This window comes from Mytilus galloprovincialis, chromosome 5 (assembly GCF_965363235.1).
Source record: "Mytilus galloprovincialis chromosome 5, xbMytGall1.hap1.1, whole genome shotgun sequence".
In the NCBI taxonomy this organism is placed as follows: Eukaryota; Metazoa; Mollusca; class Bivalvia; order Mytilida; family Mytilidae; genus Mytilus; species Mytilus galloprovincialis.
Genome location: NC_134842.1, coordinates 8,645,803 through 8,663,911, shown reverse-complemented (window position 1 = coordinate 8,663,911; position 18,109 = coordinate 8,645,803). Strand labels below are relative to the sequence as shown.

Below are 18,109 nucleotides of genomic sequence, written 5' to 3'. Positions count from 1 at the left end.
CAGATTATGAAATGTTACTTATACTATGGTAGTAGATCCTTTGAACAAAGCTGATCTTAGTCTATAATGATCCATTTCTCTTTGATGTTAACAATTGAAATGTCTTTTACATGAAGCTCTCAAACTTTTTATCTCAAGCAGATCTTTCCTTATTTCAGAAAATTCAGAAAAGTATATGTTTTCAAGCTTAATGAATCTAACATGTAGTAATTCAACATTTTTTTTTTACCCTAACCTACATTTCATTCTTTAACTAAATAGTTGAATCCTAGATCTGATTACTATTGATCATTTCAATCATTTTCAAATTCAATAATGTAAATGCAGAGTCTAAATCAATAAAACTTTTGTGTCAGCCTAAATCACATCAAAAACTTGTATGACCTACATTGTAATTCTTTATTCATTGAAATTAAATTACTTCTCCGAGTTTTGCACATTTCATTAGGGTTCAAATGAGAAAATTAGTGAAAGATAACTGTGTAAAACTTGAATAGCTATAGCATTATGTTACAAACTAATATTTCCAATCAGTATTTTCCATAGAAGTTATACATCAAAATTACACACCTGGTTTGACAATTTGAGCCTTGTCCAGTCCTGCAATACTCTGTACCAATCTGACTTGATGTTCCTCTGGCATGGTTCAGGATATGCCATTAGGGTATATAACATCCATGCTTAAACCTTAAAATATACAAATTATACCATTAAAAAAAGTTACAGGAATCAGAACGTTTATCATATATCCTGATCGAGGACTATTTTTTTTTATCCTGGTCAAGTTGTTAAATGGAGATTTGTTTCTTACTTTTGACCGACTTTTTGAAAAATTAGGGTGCAGTACAGGATTGTGGTTTGTATACAAGTCAGGGATTAGCTGAGCCAAAGAGGATGCTGACTTATTCTATGAGGATCAAGCGAAAGTCTAATTTAATTACCGATAGTGCCAGTGATTACCAGCCAGTCAAGGTCATTAAACACTACCAGTTAGGTAGTCTAACTCCATCCATTGGTCATCCGGGATCCTGTGCAAGAGATAAGAAGCTTTTTGATTGAGGTTTATTTATACCTTCGGGTAAAGATCGATGGTCTTATTATGTCTCAGTTTACTTCAGATTTGTGATAGGTAAGGTTTTGAACATCATGCAACTTGATAAAAAAATATTCCTCGTTAATAAGTTATTAACCCTTAACCACAGATGCAGGTAACTGTGTCTGTCACACACAGAGCAGCTTAAATAGAACATCAAACTTATCTTTCACACTGAGAATAAGATAACAAAACTCTGGAACTTTTAGCAGATATATTTCATTTGCCTTTCATGCTCTCATAGACTGAAAAAAATGTCCAAAGACTAATAGAGATTCTTTTATGATTTTTATTTCATATTTTATACATACACAAAAAAAAACCAGCCATCATGTATAGGTCTTAATATTTCATATTGAATATTATTAGTTATATTAGCAATATATGTACTATACATTCAAATTCAGTTTTAATGGCATTTCTGTCAGGGAAAACAACATGTATACATCATTACACAATTACACATCTTTTTCCAATCAGAATTGTTTGCAAACATGTTTTTTCATATTTTGGATACCAAGGAAGCATGTATAAATTGTAAATCAAAGGAAGACCTACAGTATTATAGACAATCACTGTATAAATACTTAATGTCCAGTGGAAAATATTTCTTATATATTTATGCAGTAACATGTTACTATCTTATCATATCATATTGTTCTTTTCCTAATCTACACTTTGATACCTCTTATATTTGAGTATCAAGCCCCCCCCTTTTACATGAACAAACAGATTGGCTGCTTGTAAGCAAATTTTGCAATTTGTATATTTATAAAAGGCATAACTCAAGAACAGAAACAGTGACAGCACCCAAAGTTAAACTTGATATGTGCTTGTTGTTAATCAAAAATTGTTTTAAAGTTTCATACCATTTGGTTGAGGCATAGTAAAGTTAGAGAACAGGAACCAATTTCTAGATCTACTTACATAGAGATAAGGGTAATCCCTAATGATACCTTCCCCTAGCAGCAGAAGAATGACCAACAAGTTTTACATTCATGTATCTTTCAATTTTAAAACTTGATGAGAAGTTTTCCTATAAGTCTTAACAATTTTCAGAAAAACAACAACATTAAATGTGACTCCCATGTAGAACTAGTAGGTACATTCTGTTTTACGGGTTTTGATGGCGGAATCAATTGGAAGACAATGACCTGTTACCGTCCGTCTAATGAAAAAAGAAATGACACTCAAAATACTTGTTTTATCTCTATACTTATATATCTACAAGGGTCCCAAAATGTGTTGCTTAAATATCTGAATAGACGTAATAAACATAAGCTTATACTATTCTATAAAACACTAAATGGGATGACACCTGCATACTTATACTAGTGAGTCAAGCCATATCTTCCCAGACAAACCCCTTATACTTTGAGGAAGAAAAATAACACTTTTCACCCGCCCCTTGCTAGAACTAGCTCTTATTTTAATAGTTTCATTACTTTGGAATAGTCTTCCTTTAAGTTTACAAAAATCACCACGTTTGAGTATCTTTAAATCGCGTCAAGGCGTTTTTGTCCGATCAAGTTAAATTCGGGTCACTAGTGAATGCTTATCAATTCGTGTCTGGAATCATACTGTCTCATAACACCAAATAATTGGGATAAGATTTTGTAAAATATTTTACGAAGGTTATATCAATCTGATTGGCAATCGGACGACATCATCATTTTAATGTTAATCAATTCATGTCTGGAATCGTACAGCAACATTACACCTAATTATTGTGATAAGATTTTGTAACTTTTTTATGAATGTGATATCAATATATTCGTGTTCGTAAAAATTATTTAGGAAGATGAGGTTCGAATGTGTTGTAAAAACACATATTTGAACCAAAATGTTAAGGGCAAATGCATATAATTCATTGGAACACAGTGACATTCATTTCTTTAGTATGTGTTTTATATAAATTTAATTTTCAATTTGATATATGTGATTAACCGGTCTGAATTTTCCTTGAATTTTGGTATTTTTGTTATTTTTCTTTTTATTATCATAATAATATTAGTTAGGATATTCTTCAAAAACAGTTTAACGGCAAAAATCGTTGCCATTACTGAAAGTTGAATTACGTAATATGTCGTAAAATTTCTATTTTTAAAAGTGTAGACTTTCTGAAAATCTAATTCACATATATATCTATTTTCACTTTCATTTTGCATATGCACAGTCAAATTTTCAGTGACTTGCGCAGTGATATGTCTGGTAACTATCATCTGACTTGCGCAATAATGGTGTGGAAATATTTTAGAAAATTGGACTAAATTTTAACTCCTTTCGACAGTAAGAATCTTCACTCAAATTATAAATATTGTAGTTATATGATGTTTAGTGGGAAAAAAACCATATCAAATAATATCCTTCGTGTCTTAAGTTTTCACCTTGAAACTAAGTAAACTAGTACAAAGCGCTAAAAAAGGGTTGGACAATGTCTTCCTCATACGTCATAGAAACCATAGGAAACAGTAAAATATGAGGCAAATTTACTAAAAAATATTGATTCAATGGCGATGAAAACTTAATTTCAGAAATAATATTGTACACAATGCATACTCTGCTTAGACACAATTTTTTGTGTGAAATGAATTCATCATATATGATCATATCTCGACCTGCACCCCTATATTAAATTATTCAAACATGTTAAAGAACTCTTTACTATTCTCTGGTTTTCTGTCTTACAAAATACATTGTCTATTGATCTTATTTTAATTTCATTGTTAAAAGGGATCATTTGGGAATAAAAACTAACCCTTATTTACAAAATTCAAAATGTAACTTGACATTAACAGATTCATATCTCTGGAAAAAACGCGGAAGATCAATGTTCCGCCATTTTTGAAATGACGAACAATGATATCCTCAATCTGGTTTAGCAAATTGTTTTGGTTGATAACTTCCTATGTGTGATAACAGTTTCTCTTACTCTTTTTTTTTATCATATACTATCATAAAGAGTTCATGTACCAAAAACAGTCTGGCCATTGAGAACTCCATATAATAAAACACGTGTTGAATCATGTTTTTGTTACTGGTCAGAGAACGGAAAACTTTCACACAAAGATCGATCGCAAATCCGTAACAATAATTATAAAAACCATGTGAATTATGACATAATTGGAAAAGAAATTTCAAATTTTGTTTTAAGTTAATGTCGTTCACATGGCAAAGTGAGGTATATCAAAATCGAGCAGCCATGCATAATATGTGTCAAAATGAAAACAAATAACCTTTGATGAAATGAAATTATTGATTTGTCGTTTCTCTTAACTATAGTTGTATTTGAATTGCTCACATTTGGTAAATTTTTTACCAGTAAGAGAATTAAATTAATCCTACTTTTTATATCATTCGTTACGATTTGAAGTAACTCTGTTGTAATATAAACAGAGATAATTAGTTCAATCTTAGTTATCCAAAATCAAAAACAGTCATATTTATCTGTGTAATTGATTGGATTTAATTAAAAGAAGGAGACGGACGGAACCCAAATTATATTCCAACGAATATGTCGAATTCAAATTGACAACGTCATGACAAAAATAGCGATAATGGACCACATGACAAACAACAGTTTACAAAACACAGAAAAAAGAAAACTTCAGACAGAACACCACGAACCCAACGAAAGACTGAGGATGAACGTATTGAAGATTAAGCAGATCCTGTTCCACAAATGCAAATGAAAAAATAAGATTGGCAGGTTATAATAGAAACATATATGGATGTACTGACAAATTCAGCCATAAGTTCTGTTGTAACATCAAACACAAAAAAGTTTGGAACGACAAATAATTTTATAGTCTATTATACTGAAGACTAGGAAATAAATGTTTCTATCTGAATTGATTCATTGAGAATATAGTATAGCAATGGAAATACTCTCACCGAAACATAACATACTTCTTTTATAATATTCTATAATAACCTATGTTATAATGTATCTTTATCTATAACATGTATAAAAATTGCAGAACAACTAGACCACAAATTTTTAAATCGTCTTTGTCTTGTTCCTCTTTTAAACCATTTTAGTAAACGGTAGATTTATTTTTTAAACTGAATCCAAGCTAAAATCCAAGACACACATGGATCATTCTCAGTTTGATAATCGACAGGAAACAATCGGACATATATTTTGAATTTAATACAAATGATAATAAAAACTCGTTTCTAAACTACTTCTTTATATAAATAAAGAGTATTTAAAGGAATATGTGAATATGAAATTTTATAAGAATCTCAAAGTTCATCATTTTCATAACGTGATTACGTTTGAGACAAGAATAGTTTCCACACCCTCTAAATGATAATTTCAGTTGTATGACAGTAATTCACAAACCATCATCTCAGTAAGTACCAGATTAAAAGGATCAATTAATTTATCAAAATCTAAAAATCAAACGAGCTTTATAAAATTGATACTGTTCGTGTTATTACAGGAAAGAGTTTCTTTAATTTGATTTAAACTAAAGCAGTATTTCGAAATAAATCATCTATAAATTATGTTTGCAGTGTCACAGGAGGAAGCCAACTCCTTCAGGGATGATGAATTTCATTTACCAACCATACCTAGTGAAGACTGGCAAATGAACGTTTTCTTGAATGAGTTGGCTGACGAACTGACAGCGGAAGATCTGAAAAAGATGAAAAATTTACTCTCAGGTGAGTTAATTCACTACAGAAAAAACTTGATAAGTGTTTAATAATTTGGTAATTTTATGTTCTATATTAATGTTAGTTTTCTTACAGGAAGAATATTGCTGCTTTTGCAAACCGAGTTAAATTCATAAATATATGCACTGAAATGGAGATATAATAAATGAAAATCAACTTTAGATATATAATTTTGGCGAGTCTGATAAGTTTTCTTGGTTTCTCAGAATTATAGACGCTCGAACCGAAGTTTCATAAACATTCTATAAAAAAAATGTAAAAAAGTAAAAAACAAAAATACCGAACTCAAACTAAAATCTCTACGAAGCTGTGTTTGTGTACTGTCCTAAATCAATTTTAGTTATTCGTTGTTATTCTGTGGTTTACTATTTACTATAACATTATTTACTTAACTCTAACTTCCCGTCATGTAATGTTGTCATTTTAGAAGTATATTTAACATTGCCATATATGACGTTTGTCTAGCCGTTAAACCAGGTTCAACCCGTCATTGTTTTCATAACATGTTATGTACCATTTCAGGAATATGGCAGTTGTTATCTAATAGTTCGTTTTTATTCATGCTGCATTGGGGTTTGTGTTTTGTTGCACTTCCGTGTTCTGATATAACGTTGTTTTCCTCTTATAGTTGATGTTCTTCCCTAGGTCTAGTTTGAAATTAGGATTTGTTTTCGTTCAATTGATTTATGACCTTTGAACAGCGGTATACTACTGTTGCCTTTATCTGCAGTATGACGGTGGTATACAATTCCATCATACTGACAACAAGGTGTGATTAACTTGTGATGTCATTTGAAACTGTATGTAAATGTTAAATGAAAAAGAATAAATCGATCTATCAGTTTAATCAGCAAGATTTTGAAAGTATATTACAAGGATTTTGTTTCAGATATTATCTCTTTATAACAAAAAAGCTTTATTAAAGTGATTTTAATTTTATTTTTAAATTGAAAAAGTAGTTGGTGTCCATAATTGTTGAACTATCCAGATTGTATCTACGTGTAAACTGCAAATAACTAATTTCTTATATCTGTAGAAATATGAAAAAAAGAAAAATGTTTTTTGCTCTAGATACAATCTTCTGATCATTATAAAGTTTCTGTCCAAATTTCTTAAATTCCGTAAAAGTTTTAAAAGTTAAGTTTTGTTGAATTTATAAGAGGATTTTAAATTAGCTATATTTATAAATATCCGAATTTAAGTTTTAATTCATCATTGAATCGGACTTTTTTATTTGAGTGTTTCTGATGAAGACAAATGTTAATGCACACAATTTAAATCGTTTTATCTATTTATTTAATTTAATCTAAGAGAGTAACTCTAATATTGTAGGGTTAAATGGAACTGCAAAAGGTGTACTTGAAGCAATTCAAGATCCTTTAGATTTATTTACACATTTAAGACAGAAAAGAATTCTTACAAGAGATAATGTCGTCTTCTTACAAGCGATGCTATGGCACACAAAACGCAAGGACTTGTACAACAAGTTTGTAAAATTTGCAAAACAGCGGGGGAATATTGTTCACTTCTATAGCCCAAGCGAAAGACCAGGTAAGCATCATTGAATATATTATATTGTATTTATATATGAAATGATAAAACTCATCAAGTTCATAATGCAGTTTTGATTCAAGTTTTATTTGAAATCAATTGAAAAAAATAATAGTATTTCAAACGCGCTGCGAGTGAATTTATAACATATTGTATAAAGCATATAATTGGGTTTTTTCAATATTTAACCATTTTTTTCAATTTATAAAAAAGAAAATGTAGTATGATTGCCAATGAGACAACTGTCTATAAGAAACCAAAATGACACAGAAATTAACAACAATAGGTCATCGTACGGCCTTCAACAATGAGCAAAGCCCATTACGCATAGTCAGCTATGAAAGGCCCCGAAATGATTTAGCCAACTAGAGACAATTTCATAATCTGAAGAGTTTTCATGAAAATTAAAAATTAATTTAAGGATGAGAAGGCCTGTGATTTAAAACATAATATCATATACATCTTATTTTAAAAACACTAACTGAATGCTTTATCACATGACATGACATAAAACATATTAATAATGTGATACAACATTTGTGATCGTGACTGATATTGAAATCCTCATTGATGTCTGGTACACAATGATTCAATTGAGTGTACAACACATACAACTGACATTATATATGTACATAGCATGCATAAGTACAGATTAAAGCATTTAAGTAAATAGTTACAAGACAGAACTCTTACAATGACAGTATTTAATACACATTACATTTCCCTTGTGTAAGAAAACGACATAAACCTCCTCAGATGCACAATTAGACCAATTAATTTCTTTTCAATTATGCTTGCGTCCAAAATATTTTGAATGTCATGAAGTTTGAGAAGAGCTGATAAATCTTAAAACGACAAAAAAAAATAAAAAAAAATGACAAACTATAAAAAGAAAACAGAGATATGCATCAACGAAATTTACTCTTACTTGGTGGCGACATGCAAACAAGAATTCTGACGAGCGGACACTTCCCGTTAATGAGGTCTAATTGAAAAATAATTTGTCCGATAATATTTCAATTTTTTAACGTTTCGGAAATTCATTTGTTAATACATTTAAGAGTAAATGTTAAAATGTTGAATATTTGAACCTTGAACCGATCTTTTAAGAATCATTTGTAAACATCTCGTGAATTGCATACTTTTGCGTTCATTTGAACCAACGAGAACCTGAAGATCGAATATTGCACACCTTGTAATCCCTTAAATATTTAAAAACAACCGATACACCTATGGCAAACAAACTGTTTTTGTTATGTAAAAAAAAAATAAAGATACATATACAATTGTAGAGAATGGGTATGAGTATGTAAAATTTCACATTGGAGGAAAAGAGAAATTGAATCGACATAAACTAGAACAGTTAAGGGCGCTTGTCAGCTTTGCAACATGTGTGCCACTGGACTTTGTGGTTGTGAGCGGAATAGAAGCTACAAACAGTATCCTAGTTACCTTCATGATCCCAGAGGGATATGCTCATGTTTTATCCGAACTCAACAACAAAGAGAAAGAATACTTAGGTTCCCAGGGGGTTGATGCAATATGGTACAATGGACAGCTGATCAGTTGCATAGGTATTTATATCAACGAATTCTACATGTACTTAGTTATCATTCATAACTCGTCAATGGAAGATTATTTTCTTACTCATTTTATCTGATTGTCAAGTTAATACAAATAATTGTTTAATTTATTGAATATATATTTGTTCTTATTTGTCTTGTCCCATACGTTAACTGTTGTGGCTTTATTGATATCGTATTTGATATATATACTTGACGAGCAATAAGTTAAATATTTCAGACTTTTCATAACTAATTCTCCTTTATATTAACATACCCTTGCCTTTTTTTGTTCATTCGGTTCTATAGTTGTGCAATGGTATACATGAGGAAAAGTAACAGGGATATATTAAATAAATATACAAAAATATTACTACATGCCAGAAAGTGTTTTTTGTTTCACATTTTTTTTATCATATATTTAGCAAATTGCTATGTTATGTCCAATATGTTGAGACCTACATCTTAAATCTACATAAACCCATACCTTTTTTTTCTTTTTTTAGATATCGAAATCGGGGAAGTTGACTCTATACAAAAAGATGAAGAAATAAAACTTCTGCTAGACCAAAAGGTTAATCTCGACATTGAGGTGGAATCATTACAGATACAGGTTATAGAACTTCAACGCGGTCTTCGTAAATGTCAACAACAATCACAACGTATCCATACAAATGCAAGACTTCAAATAGCAACCATTACAGCGAGCCTTATACAACAATACATGGACGTAAAACATTCTACGAACGCTCTCAATCTCAACGACCTTGCATTTAAAAATGCAACCAAACACTTTACACATATTTTAAAGAAAATGGAGAAGCTAGGTTATGATACCAATCTAATCATGTACCTATTAGATGCCAATAGTACGGTGGTATCGTTTAGACAAAAGAATTATACTGCATGGATAGAAAGGAAGCAACAGAATAGAATAAAAGAATTGGAACAAGATTTAAGAATGCTACAATACAAATGTGACAAACTAACTTACTTTTTAAGGACTGGAATCTCGAAACCTGTCCTTACAGAAAACGAGGAATTTTTCCTAAGCCTATCTGCTGCACATATACCCATGCCGTTTACACGCACAACTAGTGTTTCTGTTGGTAAGTTAATCAAAATATACAAACAAATAATCGTATTTCATAAAATCGTTTATTACAAAAGCATAATTGTAATACGAATAACTTATTTATTTGCTTTAATTTTTCAAAATAAAGCATGTTTTAATTCATATACCTTTACATTCAAAGTTTTCTTTTTTTTTGTTTTATAAGTTTGAACGTGTTTTTTTGTTGGTTAAAAAGTGATTTATTTATTGACTAATTTTACAGAAATGCAAGGAGAAATTACAAAAGAAATTGGTATAAGAAGAATGCAGGAAATTATGTTCAAAATTCTAAAAACATGGGATGACGATCTCAATGCAAAAGAAAGGAAAATTCTAATGAAGAAGTTCTTGCCAACGGACATCGCACAGAAGTCCTTCATGGAGTCCAAGGTTCCATTACTAGAATTCTTGTGGGCCAATCACACTAAACAGCACAAAGAAGCGAATATTCGTAAGTTTACATAATTGTAAACAAGATTTTTTTCTGTATCTCGTAATTTCTGTTCCACTTCTAAAATATTAAAACAACTTATAAAAATATTATGAAACAACTTCTAAGGAAAATATTAAAACAGCTTCTAAAAAAAATATTAAAACAACTTCTAAGGAAAATATTAAAACAATTTCTCAGGAAAATTTTAAACAACTTCTAAAGGAAATATAAAAGTCGTCTATCAAAACCAAGTATAGGCAGACATTATTGCAATCCATGTTTTACCTATGGAAAGATGAAAGATAGTGAACAACTTTTAATAAAAAATAGGCACAAAAAAGATATAATAATTCATTGTTTTTCAATCTGAAACAATCGGCTTTGAATGATTTGTATTGGTAGACATCTAGGATATTTAATGTAGTATTCGGATACTAAACCATGAAGAACCATTTCTAGCAAACTATTACCAATTATGTAGGTCAATATAATAAGTTTAACGTTTTTTTTCTGACATTAAAAGTTCGATTGTCGAAAAATTCTCTTGAAAAAAAGAGGGAGAGATATATGTCCTTATACATACTTAAACACAATATTAAAGTCAAACATGTTCATTTGCAAAATGTCATGTTGAAAGGAAGACTACTTCCTTCTTTTAAACCTTTCTACATTTGCTCGTTTATAAATTTTGAAATTATACAGAAACTAAGGTTTCAACCCCCTCAGGCAAAGTTGGCTAGAGGAATTTGGCTATTATTTTCAATTTATTGTATACTAGTAGCTCTGCAATTGTTTTGGCTTTATGCATCCTTGCCTTTCAAATATTTGGTTAGCGGTTTTCTGATGAAAGTAAATCCAGAAAAACAGTCCGGACGCATTAATTAACAACGTGCTGTTTTCATTTTTTACATCTGTGGCTCGATACTTCTGATAATGAACTATCAGTCCCGATGATATCAACTGCTTAGAATTCAATACTTCGGTACTGACATGATTAATGACAAACCTAATATGCCCGTTTATTTTATTGAAAGCCAACATCTGTACAGATGAAAACAATTTTCAAATAACCTTTAAACATACGTTTATTCAAAAAGAGGCCGAAAGATACCAGAGGGGACATTAAAACTCATCAATCGAGAAAATAAACCGACAACCCAATGGCTAAAAAAGAAAAGACAGACAGACTATAAATAATAGTACATAAAACAAAATATAGAAAAATCAAGATTGAGCACAACGAACCCAACCCAAAGACTTGGGTGATCTCAGGTGCTCCGGAAGGGTATAATCAGATCCTGGTCCACATCTAGCACCCTTCTTGTTGCTCATGTTAGTACACACCGTTAATACGTCTAATTCGTTAGGTCATATTTGTGAAAAGGGAAAGGGGTTGTACATACGACATAAAAAACATATCCACTATGATCTGTGAAACGGATATTCTACCAACTCGTGATGGCGTTCTTAAAATTTAAAACGGATGATTTTGGAACTCTTGGTTTTATAGCCTCCTTGTGACGAGCATCTCTCTATCAAGGAAATCATGATACAATATAGAAGCCCGGGAGTATCGTATCAATTGAGAGATGTCTATTCCGTACGCAGGCGCTGCTGGAATGTTGAAAAGGATCGATAAGACGATATTATTTAAATGCTAGAAATTTTGATCGACAACTTAATTTTGTTGATTTCAAAACTGAATAAATTGTACAGTCAACATCATGAGTTGGTTTTCTGATACAGTTTATTTTGTTCGAAATTCACAAATCAAATGTTCTATGCAGTCTTAGATCTTCATGATCAGATATAAGAAAAATAGTCTGACATACATTTACCGATTGTGTCCGATTTTTGCATTTGATATGGGACTTTACGTTCGGAATTTTTCCCGGAGTTCAGTATTGTTGTCATTTACCTTTTCTATTCCCACACCTAGTGTTGATCCACATAGAAGGTGATGCATAAAAACAAAAGACACTATAGTAGCACCTTGTCCGTATGTGATTTATATAGTCATAATGGATTAAATGTTTACTAGAATCATTTGAAATTAGTTTTTTTATTTTAACCAGATGTTGTCTATGAACTAAAAAATACTAAAACCCTGTTGTTTAATTCTAAATTCGAAATTGTACTTCGAATATTCCAATGTAACTGAAACGTTTGTATTTCCCTATAATAATTAATTACGAATATGCCATTCTTTTAGTGGAAAGTAAAAATAACAAAAATACCGAATTCCGATGAAAACTTAAAACGAAAAGTCAAATGGCAAAATCGAACGCGCAAACACATCAAACGAATGGAGATCAACAGTCACAAATCGATTTTAAAAGGAAAATTTATTTTCCATATTTGTAAACATTAAATTAATGTACTTTTATCATACAGATTTATGGATTGTCACATTGCTAGCGGAAATAAAAAGAATGGACCTACATGAAATATGGGTTAAAAAATCAGATTTACTGATTAAAGCCTTTAAGAAGTCTGAGAGTAATGAAGAAAATCCCTGCTCGGACTTTGAAGATGACCTTGACGACTGGCAGCTTAACAGACGAAATAACAAGAAATCCAGATCAGAAGCAAAATTCCAAAGCAGAAGAAAGAAAACACCTGCCGTCGAACAAAAGTGCAACCAGCCAGTCAGTGAGGTTGTATATGAAATGAGAGAAATGTTAGCCAGAAATTTAGAATTAACAGAACGATTTACGAACTTTGCTTTCGATCACAATTTAACCAGAAAGAGCGAATCAAGCATTTTAACTGATTTTTCAAAATCATATCAAGGCAAGCTATTTACGCCAAACTAGAAAGGAAGGACAATTGAGTCAACTTATTTCTAATTGTAATTACTTACGTACTTTATTTTGACCTTGAACTGTACATAATACCAGTTTTTTTGCAAGTAAAGAAAGTTCGACAATTGAAACTAAGTTATGACTTGATTAAACATAATTAGGTAGGCGTATCTAATGTAAAAGTTGTTTTGATGTAATGCATTTAATTCAATAGAAAAAAAATATCAATTTACTTAGCAAGGTTTTTCAAAAAATTTGGAATTTATTAAATAAGGAAACATGCAAGATTAATGGTATGTCACCTCCTAAAAATGAATATTATGACAGTTAGGTTCTACGATTCCTTTAATAAACTATTCCCTTTCCTTAGATTGTTGCAGTTGTACCAAAATACTGAGATTTACTGTGCATATTACAGTATGTTTGTTTAATTTATATTTGCTAAGTGTATATGGAGGAGGGTTGAGATCTCACAGAACATGTTAACCCTGACTGCATTTCTGGCCTGTCCAAAGTATGAAGCCCCTGTTAGTCTTGTATGTTGTTTTTTGTTTTATTTTATTTCGTTATGTTTTTGGTTTAGTGGAAGTCCATTTTACTGACCCATTTGCGGCCTTTGGCTGGTTTCTGCTCTGTGGCCAGGTAGTTATCTCTTTGACACCATCCCCATTTTTATTCTCCATTTTTCTTTTGAAGGGTTGTAGTATTTTACTATTTTTTCTGCTTGTAAATGGCCATGCATATCATTTTAATTTTCAGGATAACTATTTAACGGTAACTTTTTGACGAAATTTTCTGTGTTAACAACATGACTTCTCCGTATAGAGCTATATAGTATGATCAAGATAAATTCATTTAATTTTTTACAAATATCATTCGAATTCTAGCTTTCTAGAAGCTGCTTTTTAAAAAAATCCTAAATTCACATCCGCGATAAACATGTACCCTTGTTTTCAAATTCTAGAAATAGAAAAAAATATAAAGTAATAGCGCAATTTTATTCTATTACAGCATTTGACTTTCATTATTGTTTTTACCACATTCCTATATGCAAGAAATGTTTCATTTTAAAGCTACTCATGCAAAGTGACCAATGAAATTAAGCTGATGCATCTATTTACTTCTTGAAAAGTTGAACCATCAAAATTGTAGTTTGAAGTAACAGCTAATGAAATTTCATCTCTAAATTTAATTCATTTTTAACAAGTATACTCCAGTAACATATGTTATACTATATGGTAACAAAAAAAAAGTTATCAAAAATGAAATGAAATTTTGTTCGAACTGTTCCATCATTTTTAAAAGTGTAAATGGAAAGACCTCAAGTTTTATAAAGCATTCGTTACATTAATTACCGTTGTTGTACTCAAAATGAAACACACGTATGTTTCAAATTGATATTGTGAATTGAAGTGTTGACGTTATATTCCTTTTTACATATAGCATATTTATGAAGTTTTAACCCATATTTCATGAATGTTTTGTATGTGATGTGTTAGAACTATGAATGTTATGCATTGTGGAAAAATTGAAATGATCGGATAGTGATGAATCATGAGCTATATAACATAACAGATGACACAAAGTGTTATGAGAGGATGTAAAAGATCAATTCACGGGTCAAGGTCTTAATGCAAAAAATATGTTTACAATTTCATTAAGGCATCTATGTTTTAAAGAATTCAGTTTTGGAAATGTAATGGTCTAATAGAGCTGCTATGGTGTTAAAGATAACCAAAATGTGTATTATAATGTAAATAGGTTCATATGCAAACAAAACCTGAATATGTGTATGTCGGAAGTGATTACGGTAAATAAGACAAACATCTTCACATATAGATAGAAAGGGCGTATTTATTGAATGTAGGTATACATGTCATTTAGATTTCACTAGATATGCGATTTCTTTTATTTTGTATTCTCATTAATTGTATTTTCACATGCCAAAGTTTTAACGAAATATTATTTAGTAATGAGATGTATTGAATTCAAAGTAAACAAAAATGTGGAAATATTACAAACTACGGAGTCAAATGTCGGTAATATCAGAAGTCTATTTTGAAATACCGAATCCTACAACTCAATTGGTCGAAATTACTCAATTATACACATGGATTTATTTAAGTACAGTTTTAATTAAAAAATAGGGTAATTTAGGTACTTAAAATGGTCAATGTTAATTACAGGTAATTACTAATAGACAAGTTAAATTTAATGAGAGGACGTATAGCATCGGTGATTGGAGTAAATAGTATTTTCGTTTAATGAATATTGTGGTGTTTTTTTAACCATTGACACATATTTTACAAACAAACAAAAAAAGTTGTGATATTGAATTTTTCTTCACGTAAACATTGTTAATGTTAGTAACAAAGACATCATCTTTTTTTACAAGAAACAAATTTATTTAAATTCGTTATTTTTCAACCAATGTTTTAAATCTTTTGTGAATGTGGATTTGTCAATATCAAAGTAGCGTATTTGTATACTTTCGGGCCTTAGATAAAAGTTATCATTGTAATCATTAATCAGCCAAAAATCTGATTACATGTAATTTAATTTAATCAACTACTCTTCAAAATACCCTGTAATCCTGATTACTTTTTGATTGCATTCTGATTACAATGAAAAAAAAAAAATCTAAAACAGCGTTTATTGTCAATAGAACACGAAATAAATTAATTCTTAATAAAATCAAATGCTTCAATTGGGACTTTTACAATTTGAAGAAATAAAATAGAAAAATTCATAGTTTTTTTCATGATCCCTCTGGCGACATATTTATAAAAAATGTTTGAAAGGTAGATTTTTAAAAATAAAGGCGAAAGATACTAAAAGGGAGAAGCAATCTCAAAGGCCGTAGTTAGAAAAATTAAATATCGCTTGATATTGAATATTGCAAGGCCTGTTTAATAGTCATGAAGTTATATTACTCATGTCAAAATCAAGCATTATCTAATCTTCATGAGTTCTTAGATCTCTTTCATTTTTTGGTAAACAGTAATTTCTTTTTTTTTTGCTTTAATGTTTTTACGCATCATCAGCTTATTCGAGAGTTCTTTTTGTGATTTTTTGATTTAACAATGAAACAATTTTAACTGCATTTTTTTCATACATTACATGCACACAATTTCTCCAAAAGACTTTTGAATCAAAATGCATTTATTGCACAGAGATGTATCTAATTATAATCCTGGTACCTTTGATAACTATATAAGGAAGATTAATAAACATCATCAAGGAAGTAATTTAAATAGGAAGGGTGAATATTCCAGTCCAAGTTGTTATGATCTAGTCAATTTTTAATGAAAATATTGTAAACATGCTTGGTTTCAGTGATGTTGACAACTGTATTGAATTAATGTTTGTATGATATTGATATGCCATAAAATACACCATGATGTATGCCTTCGAGCATTAAAGAATCCTATGTGATAAAAAGACAATGTGCAATATAGATCCTATTTTTGAAAGAATAACCTACTTTTGATTCAAGATTCATTAGGGTATAAACCGATTGGTGGTATCATGTTTGCTTGTCTGTCTTGATTAAGGAATTTTTAGATAATTAGAGACATATGATACATATGTGTCTGGTCAAACCAAATATTTCAAAGCGTATATTTGATGTTTCTCCGCCAAGCAAGGTGAGATTATGGAGGAAGAGCACAGTAACTCGGCGCAGAGTAAAAACAATGTATCTGATGATGGCTATATTTTTTCTCTACTCCTTAATGCTGCGTGCTTATAGGATAATCTTTTGTTTAACACACTCAGTGATGATACACAGTACCTGCCGCAAGCAAGACAAGCAAGCTACCACGAAACTACCAAGGCGGTTTAGAAATACTGTTTTAAAACATCTTGAACAATATGATATATATGTAACGATTCTATTATGAGACTTCTATAACACATGTGTGTTATGTGTACTATAACACATGTGTGTTATGTGTACTATAACACATGTGTGTTATATGTACTATAACACATGTGTGTTATAGCAGTATTTCCTGAAAAAAAACTATATTAAAATATCTGAATAGTTTTAATGTGTTTATTATTTTTACCTATCAGCAAATATCAAACTACAAGAGTAAACTATTATCATGTTATCATCACCGATAGCATTAATAGTTTAGGTAAGAGAACAGTAGATAAGCCAATCATGATTATATATACTAGTATTTAGTCAAACAGCTCTTATTTTGCGATAGATGGTATCTTAGAAATCAGATGTTACCGTACTCATTAAGCTTATGTCTAAGTCCTTAACTTCCACTGTTTCAAAAGAAGATGTTATTATAATATCAGAGCAAGTGAAAAGATTTACACTAACAACTTTTTTTGTAATTTATTTTTATTTCATCTGAAAATACACCAAGTATATATTGTGATACATAATTATATAATTAATTCATAATACATATAATGATATTAAATTTTTCAATAACAGTCTAAAATTAAAAAGTTAGTTATGCTTATTGTTCTAAATTTTCTACTGGATCATACACATCCTTTATCACTCTGGATTAGAATACCTGAATATGCTGATAAGGTTAATGATTGCATCAGCCCTCTCCTATAGCCACATGCATCACTGCCTATACAGTGATGTAAAACATGAGAGGTACCAGGAGAGGCCACCAGAGATCATTAACAAGATAACATATTGGACAACATGTTGGACAGAGTCACATAATAAATGTCAACCTAAGTCAAGGGGAGATAATTCAAATACAATCAAACAAAAACTAGTATATCAAAATATATATATAACAATAGCAATAAACATAGATAGTACTTTTAAGATGCACACAAATCACTGTCCAGTTGTGATGTGCATCAACATATTATTAATTCTACATG

At 30.4% G+C, this 18,109-nt stretch overlaps 1 protein-coding gene across 1 annotated transcript; it reads left to right on the top strand.

The window, feature by feature from the left end:
• The first annotated feature begins 3,291 nt into the window (after positions 1-3,291).
• LOC143075073 (uncharacterized) lies at positions 3,292-17,288 on the top strand. The gene is made up of 7 exons (XM_076250333.1): positions 3,292-3,382; positions 5,615-5,764; positions 7,109-7,327; positions 8,620-8,901; positions 9,396-9,998; positions 10,227-10,454; positions 12,831-17,288. Coding segments are annotated over exons 1-7 (1,905 nt in total). The 5' UTR covers positions 3,292-3,381; the 3' UTR covers positions 13,253-17,288.
• The last annotated feature ends 821 nt before the right edge of the window (positions 17,289-18,109 follow it).